Source organism: Bombina bombina, unplaced genomic scaffold (genome assembly GCF_027579735.1).
Source record: "Bombina bombina isolate aBomBom1 unplaced genomic scaffold, aBomBom1.pri scaffold_838, whole genome shotgun sequence".
In the NCBI taxonomy this organism is placed as follows: domain Eukaryota; kingdom Metazoa; phylum Chordata; class Amphibia; order Anura; family Bombinatoridae; genus Bombina; species Bombina bombina.
The window spans coordinates 2,845-18,602 of record NW_026511148.1 but is presented as its reverse complement, the minus strand read 5'-3'; the positions used below and the strand labels follow the sequence as shown (position 1 = coordinate 18,602).

Here is a 15,758-nt window from a genome sequence, read left to right as displayed (position 1 = left end):
ATATGACAGAGTCCAGGCCTGTACCGAAAAGAACCATTCCCTTAAATCAAGTAAAGTAATCAAGATTTGGACGTCATGTCAGCAGACCACGACTTCAACCACAGGGCCCTCCGTGCCAGAACAGAAAAGCCTGATGTCTTGGCATTTAAGTGAATAATCTGCATATTTGGATCACAGATAAACAAATTAACTACCCTCAGGACCTTAATTCTTTCCTGTATCTCATCGAGGGGAGTCTCCACCTCGATCATCTCTGACAGAGAGTCACACCAATAGGTAGCGGCTCCTGCCACCGCAGGCTGAAATACGAACGCTGTGTGCTAAAACATCTTTCTTAACAGGGTCTCTAATTTCTTATACATGGGTTCCTTAAACAACGAAATATCCTCAAGTGGGATAGTGGTGCGCTTAGCAAGCGTGGAGTAAGCTCCATCCACCTTAGGGACAGATCCACACAATTCTAGCTGAAAATCAGGAACCAGGAACAATTTCTTAAACAAAGAAGAAGGGGAGAAAGATGAACCAAGTCTAGCAAAGGATAGCAATGTTTAACCTTTCGCTTGCGCTTAGCAGTGCGAGATAAAGCACTGAAGGCCGCAGACACCGCCGTTTGCAACTGATCAGCAAAATCTGGCGGCCACAGGAATTATTGTAGGGAACGCACCACGCGGGACGGAGACCCCTCTGAGGTAGACGGCTCAGTGGTACTAAACATCTTGTTCTTTTTAGATATCACTATTTTATCAAGGCATGTGGAACATAGATGAGCAGGCGGATATACCGTAGCCTCCTCACAATAAACACAGGCCCAGAGGCAGAACATTTTTTCACTTCCTGCGATGAGATTTTTTTAGTGAAAATTTTTCTGCAGTTCACTTTGAAATAAAAAGTTAATTGAGGCTGTTTACACTAAGGAGCCAGCTTAATTGCACTTTGATGATTATTTGGAGAATAAAGCAAGTTTTAACGTTTTTTTTTAAATAATATATTGCAGCAACTGAAAATTGCATTGCAGATTAGCTGCAGAAAAAAAGTTTTTAGAATATCATTTGAATAAATTTGTTTCCTTTACTCTTGGTCTAACATCACATTAATTATAAGGTAAAAATGTAGTAATAAAAAAGGTGCATTGCATAGAATGTCTTACACTCAGGAGACACAGCTTTGCAGACTGGGAAAGGCTAGGATGCGGGGTTGAAAAATCTATACGCTGCTACTTTGCACTGCTGCCCCATATTTGACTTTACTTTCCAAACAGCTCTGGCTGCACTCTTAAGGAAAATTTACACAGTGTAGCCAGGGCACAGCGCTGTTTGAAGAGAAAAGCCTGATGTAGCTCCGCACTGCAAAATTAATTCCCATGAAGGTTTATGCATGTGTCCTGTTCTTTCTGCAGACCTGCTGCATTTTCTGCGATGACATCTCAGATCACAGCATGTTCTGCCTTGGGGAACACAGGCATTAGATTTAGGCAAAGAGGGAGTACCCTCTAACCCATCAGAGTCCTCCATAGCTTGCGCCTCTAATACGGACTATAGAAAAAATAAATGGCACCTTTATACCCCAATGGCCGGTGCACTCACCACCTCCTATGACACAGGCCCACAGAGAAACAGCTTTCATCTCCAGGAAAAGGAAGAGAATGAGGCCACACCCAGTCACATGGAGTGCCATGTATATTCTAAAAACTTTTTTTCTCGCCCCTGCAGGCGAGAAAAAGCATGCCAAACTAAACAGTCTGTGCAGTAATCAAAATGAAGAAAGAACCTGAGTGTTCACACATTGCCTGAGCCACATCTCACACATGTCGCAGCAAAAAAGGAAATTTATGCTTACCTGATAAATTTATTTCTTTTACGATATGACTAGTCCACGGTTTTCATCCTTACTTATGGGATTACGCCTCCTGTTTAGCAGGAAGTGGCAAAGAGCACCACAGCAGAGCTGTATATATAGCTCCTCCCTTCCCTCCCACTCCAGTCATTCGACCGAAGTTAGGAAGAGAAAGGAAAAGCCAAAGGTGCAGAGGTGACTGAAGTTTAACAAAAATAAGTAAATATCTGTCTTAGAAATGACAGGGTGGGCCGTGGACTCGTCATATCGTAAAAGAAATAAATTTATCAGGTAAGCATAAATTTCCTTTTCTTTTACAAGATATGACGAGTCCACGGATTTCATCCTTACTTATGGGATACAATACCAAAGCTATAGGACACGAATGAAAGGGAGGGACAAGACAGGAACCTAAACGGGAGGCACCACTGCTTGAAGAACCTTTCTCCCAAAACCAGCCTCAGATGAAGCAAAAGTATCAAATTTGGAAAATTTGGAAAAAGCGTGAAGAGACGACCAAGTTGCAGCCTTGCAAATCTGTTCAACAGAAGCATCGTTTTTAAATGCCCATGAGGAAACCACAGCCCTAGTAGAATGAGCCGTAATTCTTTCAGGAGGCTGCTGTCCAGCAGTCTCATATGCCAGATGGATGATACTCTTCAGCCAAAAAGAAAGAGAGGTAGCCGTAGCTTTCTGGCCCCTACGCTTTCCAGAAAAAACAATGAATAATGAAGATGATTGACGGAATTCCTTAGTCGCCTGCAAGTAAAACTTCAGGGCACGGACCACGTCCAAATTATGTAACAGACGCTTCTTCTTAGAAGAAGGGTTAGGACACAAGGAAGGAACAACAATTTCCTGATTAATATTCTTGTTAGAAACAACCTTAGGAAGGAAACCAGGTTTGGTACGTAAAACCACCTTATCCGAATGGAAAATAAGATAAGGCGAGTCACATTGTAACGCAGAAAGCTCAGAAACTCTACGAGCAGAAGAAATAGCAACCAAAAATAAAACCTTCCAAGATAACAACTTAATATCTATGGAATGCATGGGTTCAAATGGAACCCCTTGAAGAACATTAAGAACTAAATTCAAACTCCAGGGTGGAGAAATTGGTCTAAACACCGGCTCTATTCTGGTCAAAGCCTGACAAAAAGACTGAACGTCTGGAACATCTGCCAAACGCTTGTGTAGTAAAATCGACAAAGCAGATTTTTGTCCCTTTAAGGAACTTGCTGATAACCCCTTCTCCAATCCTTCTTGGAGAAAAGATAAAATCCTGGGAATCCTAACTCTACTCCATGAGTAGCCCTTGGATTCGCACTAACAAAGATATTTACGCCATATCTTATGGTAGATCTTTCTAGTGACAGGCTTACGTGCCTGAATCAAAGTATCAATGACCGAATCAGAGAACCCCCGCTTAGATAAAATCAAGCGTTCAATCTCCAAGCAGTCAGCGGCAGAGAAACTAGATTTGGATGTCGGAGGAGTCCCTGAATGAGAAGGTCCTGCCTCAATGGAATCTTCCACGGCGGCAGAGAGGACATGTCCACCAGATCGGCATACCAAGTCCTGCGAGGCCACGCATGCGCGATTATAATTACCAAAGCCCTCTCCTGTTTGATTTGTGCAATCACCCTGGGAAGGAAAACAAACGGTGGAAACACATAAGCTAGGTTGAACGACCAAGGCACTGCCAAGGCATCTATCAGTTCGGACTGAGGATACCTTGACCTGGATCCGTATCTTGGGAGCTTGGCATTCTGATGAAACGCCATCAGATCCAATTCCGGTCTGCCCCATCTGAGAATCAGACCTTCCCACTCCCCTGGATGAAACGTCTGTCTGCTTAAAAAGTCTGCTTCCCAGTTGTCCACTCCTGGGATGTAGATTAATGACAGATAACAAGAGTGAGCCTCCGCCCATCAAATTATCTTGGATACTTCTGTCATCGCTAAGGAACTCCTTGTTCCTCCCTGATGATTGATGTAAGCCACAGTCGTGAGATGTTGTCCGACAGAAAGCGGATGAATTTGGCCGAAGCCAACTGAGGCCACGCCTGAAGTGCAATGAATATTGCTCTCAATTCCAGAATATTGATTGGAAGTAGAGACTCTGACTCCACACTCCCTGAGCCTACAGGGAATTCCAGACTGCACCCCAACCTAGTAGACTGGCGTCTGTTGTCACTATCACCCATGAGGGTCTGCGGAAGCACGTCCCTTGGGACAGATGATCCGGCGACAACCACCAAAGAAGAGAGTCTATTTTCTCCTGATCCAGATCTATCTGAGGAGACAAATTTGCATAATCTCCATTCCACTGTCTGAGCATGCTCAGTTGTAGTGGTCTGAGATGAAAACGAGCAAAAGGAATGATGTCCATTGCCGCCACCATCAATCCAATTACCTCCATGCACTGAGCCACTGATGAGGATTGGACTGAAGGACTCGGCATGTATTCATAATCTTTAACTTTCTGACCTCCGTCAAGAAAATTTTCATGGATATGGAATCTATTAGGGTTCCCAAGAAGGGAACCCTTGTCTTTGGAATTAATTAACTCTTTTCTAGATTCACCTTCCACCCGTGAGTCCTCAGAAAGGACAGAACCATGTCTGTATGAGACTTTGCCAGATGGTAAGACGCCTGGATCAGAATATCGTCCAGATAAGGCGCCACAGCAATGCCCCGCGGCCTGAGAACCGCCAGAAGTGACCCTAGAACCTTCGTGAAGATCCTGGGTGCTGTGGCCAACCCGAAGGGAAGAGCCACAAACTGAAAATGTGTGTCCAGAAAGGCAAACCTTAGGAACTGGTGATGATCCTTGTGGATAGGAATATGAATATATGCATCCTTCAAGTCCACGGTAGTCATACATTGACCCTCCTGGATCAATGGCAGAATTGTTCGAATGGTCTCCATCTTGAAGGATGGGACTCTGAGAACCTTGTTTAGACTTTTTAGATCTAAAATAGGTCGAAACGTGCCCTCTTTTTTGGGGACCACGAAAAGATTTGAGTAAAACCCCTGCCCCTGTTCCAGTCTTGGAAAGGGACGAATTTCTCCCATAGTAGAGAGGTCTTTTACACAACGTAAGAACGCTTCTCTTTTTATCTGGTCTACAGACAATCATGAAAGAAGAAACCTCCCCCTTAGGAGAGAATTTTTGAATTCCAGTTGATACCATTGGCATACGATTTCCAGTGTCCAGGGGTCCTGAACATCTCTTACCCAAGCCTGGGCAAAGAGAGAAAGTCTGCCCCCTACAAGATCCGGTCCCGGATCGGGGGCCGCCCCTTCATGTTGTCTTGGTAGCAGCAGCTAGCTTCTTGGGTTGTTTACCCTTGTTCCAAGCCTGGTTGATCTCCAGACGGACTTGGCCTGAGCAAAATGCCCTTCCTGTTCAGCGGAAGAAGAGGAAGAACAGGGGACTCCTTTAAAGTTTCGAAAGGAACGAAAATTATTTTGTTTACCCCTCAGTTTAGCTGTTCTATCCTGAGGTAGGAGATGACCCTTACCTCCCGTAATGTCATAAATGATTTCTTTCAAGTCAGGCCCGAATAGGGTTTTACCTTTGAAAGGAATTGCCAAAAGCTTTGACTTAGATGACACATCAGCAGACCAAGATTTTAACCATAACGCTCTATGCGATAAAATGGCAAATCCGGCATTCTTAGCCGCCAATTTGGCAATCTGAAAGGCGGCATCCGTAATAAAAGAATTAGCCAGCTTAAGAGCCTTAACTCTATCTAAAATTTCCTCTAAAGGAGTCTCAGTCTTAAGAGACTCTTCTAAGGCGTCAAACCAGAAGGCCGCCGCAGTGGTAACTGGTACAATGCAGGCCTTTGGTTGCAAAAGGAAACCCTGATGAATAAATAACTATTTTTGGAAAACCTCCAATTTCTTATCCATAGGGTCTTTGAAAGCACAACTGTCCTCAATAGGAATAGTTGTACGCTTAGCCAGGGTAGATATAGCTTCCTCCACCTTAGGGACTGTTTGCCAAGAGTCCCGGACGGTATCAGATATGGGATACATTTGCTTAAAATTAGGAGAAGATGAGAACGGGATACCCGGTCTTTCCCATTCCCGCGTAATAATTTCCGAGATTCTCTTAGGAACCGGAAAAACATCAGAGTAAGCAGGCACCTCTAAGTATTTGTCCATCTTACACAATTTCTCTGGTGGTACCACGATAGAGTCACAGTCATCCAGAGTCGCTAAAACCTCCCGAAGTAACAGGCGGAGGTGTTCAAGCTTAAATCTAAAGGACATGATGTCCGAGTCCATCTGAGGTAACACACTTCCCGAATCAGAAAGTTCCCCCTCAGACAGAAGTTCCCTGACCCCCAAATCAGATCCCTGCGAGGGTACATCGGAAATAGCTAACAAAGCATCAGAGGTCGCAGTATTCAAATTGACCTCTGTCCTGCTGCGTTTGCCCTGTAACACTGGCAACTTAGATAAAACCTCTGTAAGGGTAGATGACATAACTGCAGCCATATCCTGCAGAGTAAATGAACCTGGCGTCGCTTGGGTGGGCGTTAAAGGTTGTGACGCTTGGGGAGAAATAAGCGGCATACCCAGATTCTCCTCAGACTGAGAATCATCCTTAGACACACTTTCCTTAAATAAAATCTGCTCTTTACATTGTAAGGCCCTTTCAGTACATGAGGGACAAAAAGTAAGAGGGGGTTCCACAATGGCATCTAAACACATAGAACAAGTAGTTTCCTCAAGTTCAGACATGTTAAACAGACTAGCAATAGCAATAATAATCGTTCTTTACTTGATATATTTGTACTCTGAAGTCAAAACATATCAAAACATTTTTAACTAAAAAATGTACTGCGCCTCTAAATAATAAAAGTGCAACAATTTTTCTGTTATTAGACAAAACAACGTTTGCAGCAATAAAAAAATGCCCTTATGTGCCCAAAATAGCTTAACAATATTGCACCACTTGTTAGGTTATGTTATATATCAATTTATATCAATTTTATCAGATTTATTAATGTATATCAATGTATATCAATTCAGGCCCCTGCACCTCGCCACAGCTCTGCTGCGGCGCCTACCTGCCCCCAGATCACACTGAAGCCTCTCTGTACCCTACGATTACAAAACAGAGCTAGGCCCCACCGGAGCCTCAGAACCTTGTTGCCGATCCGGAAAACACACTGCGCGACTGAGCGTGCGAAAATAGGCCCCGCCCACCATGGGCGTAACTCTTAGCCTAACCGAGACCCGCATGGGTAGATAATAAAAAAAAAAACATGTCGGTCCTTTATATATTAAAGCCATGTGCCCCATTATATACACACTCAGCGCAATAAAGCGCATTTCAGTGAATATCATCTCCTGCCAAGCCAGATATAACCCCAGCATAACGATAGCCAGTAACCGCATCTCCCAGCGTCAGCCCACATAGTAAATTTAAAGTAACATACCAGCACACTCTTAAATAATTAAAATAACAGAGAATTCCAGTACACCATTTCTCCTATAGTGCATACTGATTACCCCTTCCCAGTTAGAGAATACTGTCAGCCTGTTCTGATGTATCAAGTCTCCCCAGAAACAAAAGACTGAACATACCTCAATGCTGCTTGTAGCATGACACCGTTCTCCACACTGAAGATTTTTCTTTACACTACCTTCAGCTGCTCTGTGGGAACCAATATGGATCTTAGATAACGTTTGCTAAGATCATCAACATCAGGGCAGAAAAATAAAATGTCTCCACTCCTCTTGGGAAGTTATAGACTGACGATTTCTCCCTTAGAAAAATAGTACTCACTGGCACCATTTTAAAATAAAAAACCTCTTGATTGAAGAATCTAAACTAACACCTCACTTTACCTCTTCATATCACTAACACAGGCAAAGAGAATGACTGGGGTGGGAGGGAAGGGAGGAGCTATATATACAGCTCTGCTGTGGTGCTCTTTGCCACTTCCTGCTAAACAGGAGGCGTAATCCCATAAGTAAGGATGAAATCTGTGGACTTGTCATATCTTGTAAACTAAAACACAATAAAGTAATCATGAATACATCCGCCCCTGTTCAATAATCACCTTCCGGAGATATTAACCCTTGATTCTATACAGATAAAAGGAGTCACACTGACTTCTTGCGTTATCATTACAGGTATAAAAAATGAAATGATCTTACCAGAATCTACGCTGTGGAACAGGAACACGGCCTCTCTAGTTTAACAGTGTTGTAGCATCACTCCTGACATGGACTTGAGTGAGTGAAACCAGGCAGTAAAAATCATCAACACTGATTGCTTAAGGACCTGTTAATACGAGTCTGGATGGTTTCGCAGAAAGACTCTCCCTGCATCTCCAGACCCTAACATTTGTCAATGCTCTCACTGAGAGATTGACAAGACTACTTAAAACTCCAGTCCTATTCCGAAGAGTACTACCCTCCATAAGAGACTGCTTTGAATCTTCCAAAACTTCTCTGCCATCCTCCTGTGACAAAAGGCAAAGAATGACTGGGGGATGAGGGGAGTGGTGGAGGTATTTAAGCCTTTGGCTGGGGTGTCTTTGCCTCCTCCTGTTGGCCAAGTTCTGTATTTCCCACAAGTAATTAATGAAGCCTTGGACTTTCCTTGTATAAAAACAATTTATAGGAAGTTATTGTTGTATGCAAGATTTTTAATTGTTGGTATTGTATAATACATATCCTATCAGCCCCACCCTTCATTATTTTCGGCTGAAAACCTGACTAAATTTCTCAGCACCTTGAGAAGAAACAACAAAAACATAGATCACATTCAATAGCTTAAAAGTATTAATTGATTTACTTCAGATTTCAAGGTCTTTAGAAAGTTTTATGTGGACCTAGAAACATATAAAGAGGTGACCAAAATTAAGCATTTGTACAAAAGAAAAGCACTGTAATCTGCAGATCTGTGTCTGCTGAGGCATGCAGAAATAGTGCAGACCCGTGCTTCTACAGCCCTGAAAGCCCTTGCAATGGCCGGTATCATCAAAGAGTTAAAAAATACATCAGTATATTGCTCTCAAGCTAATCTTTGCTTTGAATAGATCTTTATATATATATATATATATATATATATATAATGTATTTTCTATTTTAAATCACTTAATTTCAAGCCAGAAAGAGATATGAGATAAAAGGGCTTTAAACTTTCCATTGCGTTTTTCTGAAAAGCAGACAACAGTTAATTTTTCCATTTTTTTCACCTTCTGCTTTCACAAAGGAGAAAGTTACAGCTCTGCTTCACATCAGACAGTTCTCTTCAAAGAGTGTTGTGCCCTGGCTGCACTCTGTAAATTTCCCTTAACAGTGTAACCAGAACGAAGCACTGTTTGAAAAGCATAGTCAAAAACTGAGCAGTGCTGCAAAGAGTTAATTGATGATTTTTCAACCCTGCCCCCTAGCCTTTTCGGTCTGAAAAGCTGGTGTTTGCGTGGCCAATAAGTAGCAGATGTTGCAGTCAGGTGAACATAACATCAATGGTGTACCATTAGATTGCTCTGGAGCTGTAAAATCTTACATATCTTTTTCTCCCATGAAAATCTTTAACAACTGTCTTTAAAAGAATGTGAAACGTTTAGGCCTAGATTTGGAGTTTGGCGGTAAAAGGGCTGTTAACGCTCCGCAGGCTTTTTTCTGGCCGCACCATAAATTTAACTCTGGTATCGAGAGTTCAAACAAATGCTGCGTTAGGCTCCAAAAAAGGAGCGTAGAGCATTTTTACCGCAAATGCAACTCTCGATACCAGAGTTGCTTACGGACGCGGCCAGCCTCAAAAACGTGCTCGTGCACGATTCTCCCATAGGAAACAATGGGACTGTTTGAGCTGAAAAAAAACCTAACACCTGCAAAAAAGCAGCGTTCAGCTCCTAACGCAGCCCCATTGTTTCCTATGGGGAAACACTTCCTACGTCTGCACCTAACACTCTAACATGTACCCCGAGTCTAAACACCCCTAACCTTACACTTATTACCCCCTAATCTGCCGCCCCCGCTATCGCTGACCCCTGCATATTTTTTTTAACCCCTAATCTGCCGCTCCGTAAACCGCCGCAACCTACGTTATCCCTATGTACCCCTAATCTGCTGCCCTAACATCGCCGACCCCTATATTATATTTATTAACCCCTAATCTGCCCCCCTCAACGTCGCTGACACCTGCCTACACTTATTAACCCCTAATCTGCCGAGCGGACCTGAGCGCTACTATAATAAAGTTATTAACCCCTAATCCGCCTCACTAACCCTATCATAAATTGTATTAACCCCTAATCTGCCCTCCCTAACATCGCCGACACCTACCTTCAATTATTAACCCCTAATCTGCCGAGCGGAGCTCACCGCTATTCTAATAAATGTATTAACCCCTAAAGCTAAGTCTAACCCTAACACTAACACCCCCCTAACTTAAATATAATTTACATCTAACGAAATAAATTAACTCTTATTAAATAAATGATTCCTATTTAAAGCTAAATACTTACCTGTAAAATAAATCCTAATATAGCTACAATATAAATTATAATTATATTATAGCTATTTTAGGATTAATATTTATTTTACAGGCAACTTTGTAATTATTTTAACCAGGTACAATAGCTATTAAATAGTTAAGAACTATTTAATAGTTACCTAGTTAAAATAATAACAAATTTACCTGTAAAATAAATCCTAACCTAAGATATAATTAAACCTAACACTACCCTATCAATAAAATAATTAAATAAACTACCTACAATTACCTACAATTAACCTAACACTACACTATCAATAAATTAATTAAACACAATTCCTACAAATAAATACAATTAAATAAACTAGCTAAAGTACAAAAAATAAAAAAGAACTAAGTTACAAAAAATAAAAAATATTTACAAACATAAGAAAAATATTACAACAATTTTAAACTAATTACACCTACTCTAAGCCCCCTAATAAAATATCAAAGACCCCCAAAATAAAAAATTCCCTACCCTATTCTAAATTAAAAAAAGTTACAAGCTCTTTTACCTTACCAGCCCTGAACAGGGCCCTTTGCGGGGCATGCCCCAAGAATTTCAGCTCTTTTGCCTGTAAAAGAATAAATACAATACCCCCCCCCCAACATTACAACCCACCACCCACATACCCCTAATCTAACCCAAACCCCCCTTAAATAAACCTAACACTAAGCCCCTGAAGATCTTCCTACCTTGTCTTCACCATCCAGGTTCACCGATCCGTCCTGAAGAGCTCCTCCGATGTCCTGATCCAAGCCCAAGCGGGGGGCTGAAGAGGTCCATGATCCGGTCAAAGTCTTCATCCAAGCGGGGCAGAAGAGGATCTTCCATCCGATTGAAGTCATCATCCAGGCGGCATCTTCTATGGTCTTCCATCCGGAGCGAAGCGGCAGGATCCTGAAGACCTCCAGCGCGGAACATCCATCCGGACCGACGACTGAACGACGAATGACTGTTCCTTTAAGGGACGTCATCCAAGATGGCGTCCCTCGAATTCCGATTGGCTGATAGGATTCTATCAGCTAATCGGAATTAAGGTAGGAATTTTCTGATTGGCTGATGGAATCAGCCAATCAGAATCAAGTTCAATCCGATTGGCTGATCCAATCAGCCAATCAGATTGAGCTCGCATTCTATTGGCTGATCGGAACAGCCAATAGAATGCGAGCTCAATCTGATTGGCTGATTGGATCAGCCAATCGGATTGAACTTGATTCTGATTGGCTGATTCCATCAGCCAATCAGAAAATTCCTACCTTAATTCCGATTGGCTGATAGAATCCTATCAGCCAATCGGAATTCGAGGGACGCCATCTTGGATGATGTCCCTTAAAGGAACAGTCATTCGTCGTTCAGTCGTCGGTCCGGATGGATGTTCCGCGCTGGAGGTCTTCAGGATCCTGCCGCTTCGCTCCGGATGGAAGACCATAGAAGATGCCGCCTGGATGATGACTTCAATCGGATGGAAGATCCTCTTCTGCCCCGCTTGGATGAAGACTTTGACCGGATCATGGACCTCTTCAGCCCCCCGCTTGGGCTTGGATCAGGACATCGGAGGAGCTCTTCAGGACGGATCGGTGAACCTGGATGGTGAAGACAAGGTAGGAAGATCTTCAGGGGCTTAGTGTTAGGTTTATTTAAGGGGGGTTTGGGTTAGATTAGGGGTATGTGGGTGGTGGGTTGTAATGTTGGGGGGGGGTATTGTATTTATTCTTTTACAGGCAAAAGAGCTGAAATTCTTGGGGCATGCCCCGCAAAGGGCCCTGTTCAGGGCTGGTAAGGTAAAAGAGCTTGTAACTTTTTTAATTTAGAATAGGGTAGGGAATTTTTTATTTTGGGGGTCTTTGTTATTTTATTAGGGGGCTTAGAGTAGGTGTAATTAGTTTAAAATTGTTGTAATATTTTTCTTATGTTTGTAAATATTTTTTTATTTTTTGTAACTTAGTTCTTTTTTATTTTTTGTACTTTAGCTAGTTTATTTAATTGTATTTATTTGTAGGAATTGTGTTTAATTAATTTATTGATAGTGTAGTGTTAGGTTAATTGTAGGTAATTGTAGGTAGTTTATTTAATTATTTTATTGATAGGGTAGTGTTAGGTTTAATTATATCTTAGGTTAGGATTTATTTTAAAGGTAATTTTGTAATTATTTTAACTAGGTAACTATTAAATAGTTCTTAACTATTTAATAGCTATTGTACCTGGTTAAAATAATTACAAAGTTGCCTTTAAAATAAATATTAATCCTAAAATAGCTATAATATAATTATAATTTATATTGTAGCTATATTAGGATTTATTTTACAGGTAAGTATTTAGCTTTAAATAGGAATCATTTATTTAATAAGAGTTAATTTATTTCGTTAGATGTAAATTATATTTAAGTTAGGGGGGTGTTAGTGTTAGGGTTAGACTTAGCTTTAGGGGTTAATCCATTTATTAGAATAGCGGTGAGCTCCGGTCGGCAGATTAGGGGTTAATAATTGAAGTTAGGTGTCGGCGATGTTAGGGAGGGCAGATTAGGGGGTTAATACTATTTATTATAGGGTAAGTGAGGCGGGTTAGGGGTTAATAACTTTATTATAGTAGCGCTCAGGTCCGCTCGGCAGATTAGGGGTTAATAAGTGTAGGCAGGTGTCGGCGACGTTGAGGGGGGCAGATTAGGGGTTAATAAATATAATATAGGGGTCGGCGGTGTTAGGGGCAGCAGATTAGGGGTACATAGGGATAACGTAGGTGGCGGCGCTTTGCGGTCGGAAGATTAGGGGTTAATTATTTTAAGTAGCTGGCGGCGACGTTGTGGGGGGCAGGTTAGGGGTTAATAAATGTAATACAGGGGTCGGCGGGGTTAGGGGCAGCAGATTAGGGGTACATAAGTATAACGTAGGTGGCGGTCGGAAGATTAGGGGGTTAAAAAATTTTAATCGAGTGGCGGCGATGTGGGGGGACGTCGGTTTAGGGGTACATAGGTAGTTTATGGGTGTTAGTGTACTTTAGGGCAGTGATTTTTAACCTTTTTTTTGCCGTGGCACACTTTTTTACATTAAAAAATCCTGTGGCACACCACCATCCCAAAATTTAAAAAAAATCACACATTGTAGCCTAATATAGCATATATATACACATACACACAAACACACACATACTGTATGTATTGTGCTGTTATGCCATGCCTCCTACAAACTACCCCTGCACTGGGAGTAAAAAACAAGCAAAGTTTAAAAATATTTCACACTGTTGTCAGTCTGCCGTGGCACACCTGAGGATCTCTCACGGCACACTAGTGTGCCACGGCACACTGGTTGAAAAACACTGCTTTAGGGTACAGTAGTTAAGAGCTTTATGAACCGGCGTTAGCCAGAAAGCTCTTAACTCCTGCTATTTTCAGGCGGCTGGAGTTTTGTCGTTAGAGCTCTAACGCTCACTTCAGAAACGACTCTAAATACCGGCGTTAGAAAGATCCCATTGAAAAGATAGGATACGCAAATGGCGTAGGGGGATCTGCGGTATGGAAAAGTCGCGGCTGAAAAGTGAGCGTTAGACCCTTTAATCACTGACTCCAAATACCAGCGGGCGGCCAAAACCAGCGTTAGGAGCCTCTAACTTTGGTTTTGACGGCTACCGCCGAACTCCAAATCTAGGCCTTAGTTTTTATATTTTTTTCATGTCTTTAGGTTGATTTTCCTTTGATGTAATTTACAATATTTGCATATTTTACATATTCAAAAGCAACTCTTCTAATGAAGTAGAATAATTCAGAAAACAATACTTTTGCATGCAACTTCTAAAGGTTTGGAATGGTGGAAGGGGGAGCATTGAATTTGTTTCTAAGAGGGCTTACAGTTTTGTGTTAGATCTTCTCAGGAAAACATTCCTTTATCCAAAGACTGTTAATTGCAGAATGTTGTTTAAAATTAACATAAAAAGCATAAGAACATATTTCACATAGTAAAATTATCTATACATTGGAAAGTTATCACTGTACCATCCATAATCATTTATATCATTGAACTTTTATAATGGCCAATACATGTATTATACAACATTCAAAAAGTGATTGAAAAAATATTGTGTCACCTTATCCTGTGTTTCTTATATTCATGCTCCCTTTGCCGTTTAAGTTCCTCTAGCTGTGATGTGTTCATTTCTGGGATGAAGTTGACGGCATAAGGTTTCCCAATCAGTTCACTCCTGAATGGAAAGTTCAGGGTAGGATCCACATGGCACTTGCAGCTGTTCTTTGGAAGCAGTCTATAAAACAGCCCAATGACAACAGTGGTTTTAGTGGTCTTAAAGGGACACTCACGTCAAAATAAACTTTAATGATTCAGATAGAGCATGCAGTTTTAAGACACTTTCCCAATTTACTTCCATTATAATTTATTTATATACACTTTTCTTTCTGGGGAACAAGCTCCTACTGAGCATATGCACAAGCTCAAAGGGTGTATATAATATATATATATATACTGTGTATGTATATATATATATATATATATATTATATATATATATACTACTATTCTGTGATTGGCTAAGGTCTGTCACATGGTACAGGGGGCTGGAAAATGGAGAGAAAAAATTAATTTGCCAAAAAAAATGTGTTAATGCATTGTCTTTTTATCATGCATTTGTTAGCAATGCAATTCTACTGCATTTAGTGGTCTTTTAAAGTGATGGTAAATCCTAGCGTTTGTGAAACGATAGGATTTACCATTGTAACAAATAAAGGGGACTTTCATTCATGAAGTATAAAAACTTTATTAAAATTATGCTTACCTGATTTTATTTTCTTCTGATGGGGAGAGTCCACAGCTGCATTTATTACTTTTGAGAAATACAGTACCTAACCACCAGGAGGAGGCAAAGACACCCCAGCCAAAGGTTTAAATACCTCCCCCACTTCCCTCAATCCCCCAGTCATTCAGCCAAAGGAACAGTAGGATGAATATCAGGGTGAAAAAAGGTGCCAGAAGAATAAAAAAGAAATTTATGGCAGCCCCATAAAAAAAAAAACACGGACGGGGAGCTGTGACTCTCGTCGTAAGAAAGAAAAGAAAACTATCAGGTAAGCATAATATAAGTTTTTCTTCTTAAACGGGGAGAGTCCAAAGCTGCATTCATTACTTTTGGGAAAACAATACCCAAGCTATAGAGAAACACTGAATGCAAAAACAGGCGGGTACAAGAGGCGGCACATTCTGAGTGCACCACAGCCTGAAACACCAAAACCCAACCAAAAAACTGCTTCACCAGAAGCAGACAAAACAGGAAAGCGACCCAAGTAACTGCCATCAGTTAAAAACAGCAAGCCCTTGCTAGAGAGACGGCCCAGAATCACTAGACTCAAACCGAGCACAAAAGCCTCCCGAGGAGACCAAGTCCCGCAGGCTCCAAGCCCACAA

At 41.5% G+C, this 15,758-nt stretch overlaps 1 protein-coding gene across 1 annotated transcript in view; it reads right to left on the bottom strand.

Moving 5' to 3' along the window:
• Positions 1 to 14,605, bottom strand: part of LOC128643634 (beta-1,4 N-acetylgalactosaminyltransferase 1-like) — a gene marked incomplete at its 5' end in the record, with an annotated part of 135,695 nt that extends 121,090 nt beyond the window's left edge. The window contains one exon of the mRNA XM_053696467.1: positions 14,432 to 14,605. Within this exon, the coding sequence (XP_053552442.1) occupies positions 14,432 to 14,605 (174 nt within the window). The remainder of the gene's footprint in view (positions 1 to 14,431) is intronic.
• Positions 14,606 to 15,758: the final 1,153 nt, after the last annotated feature.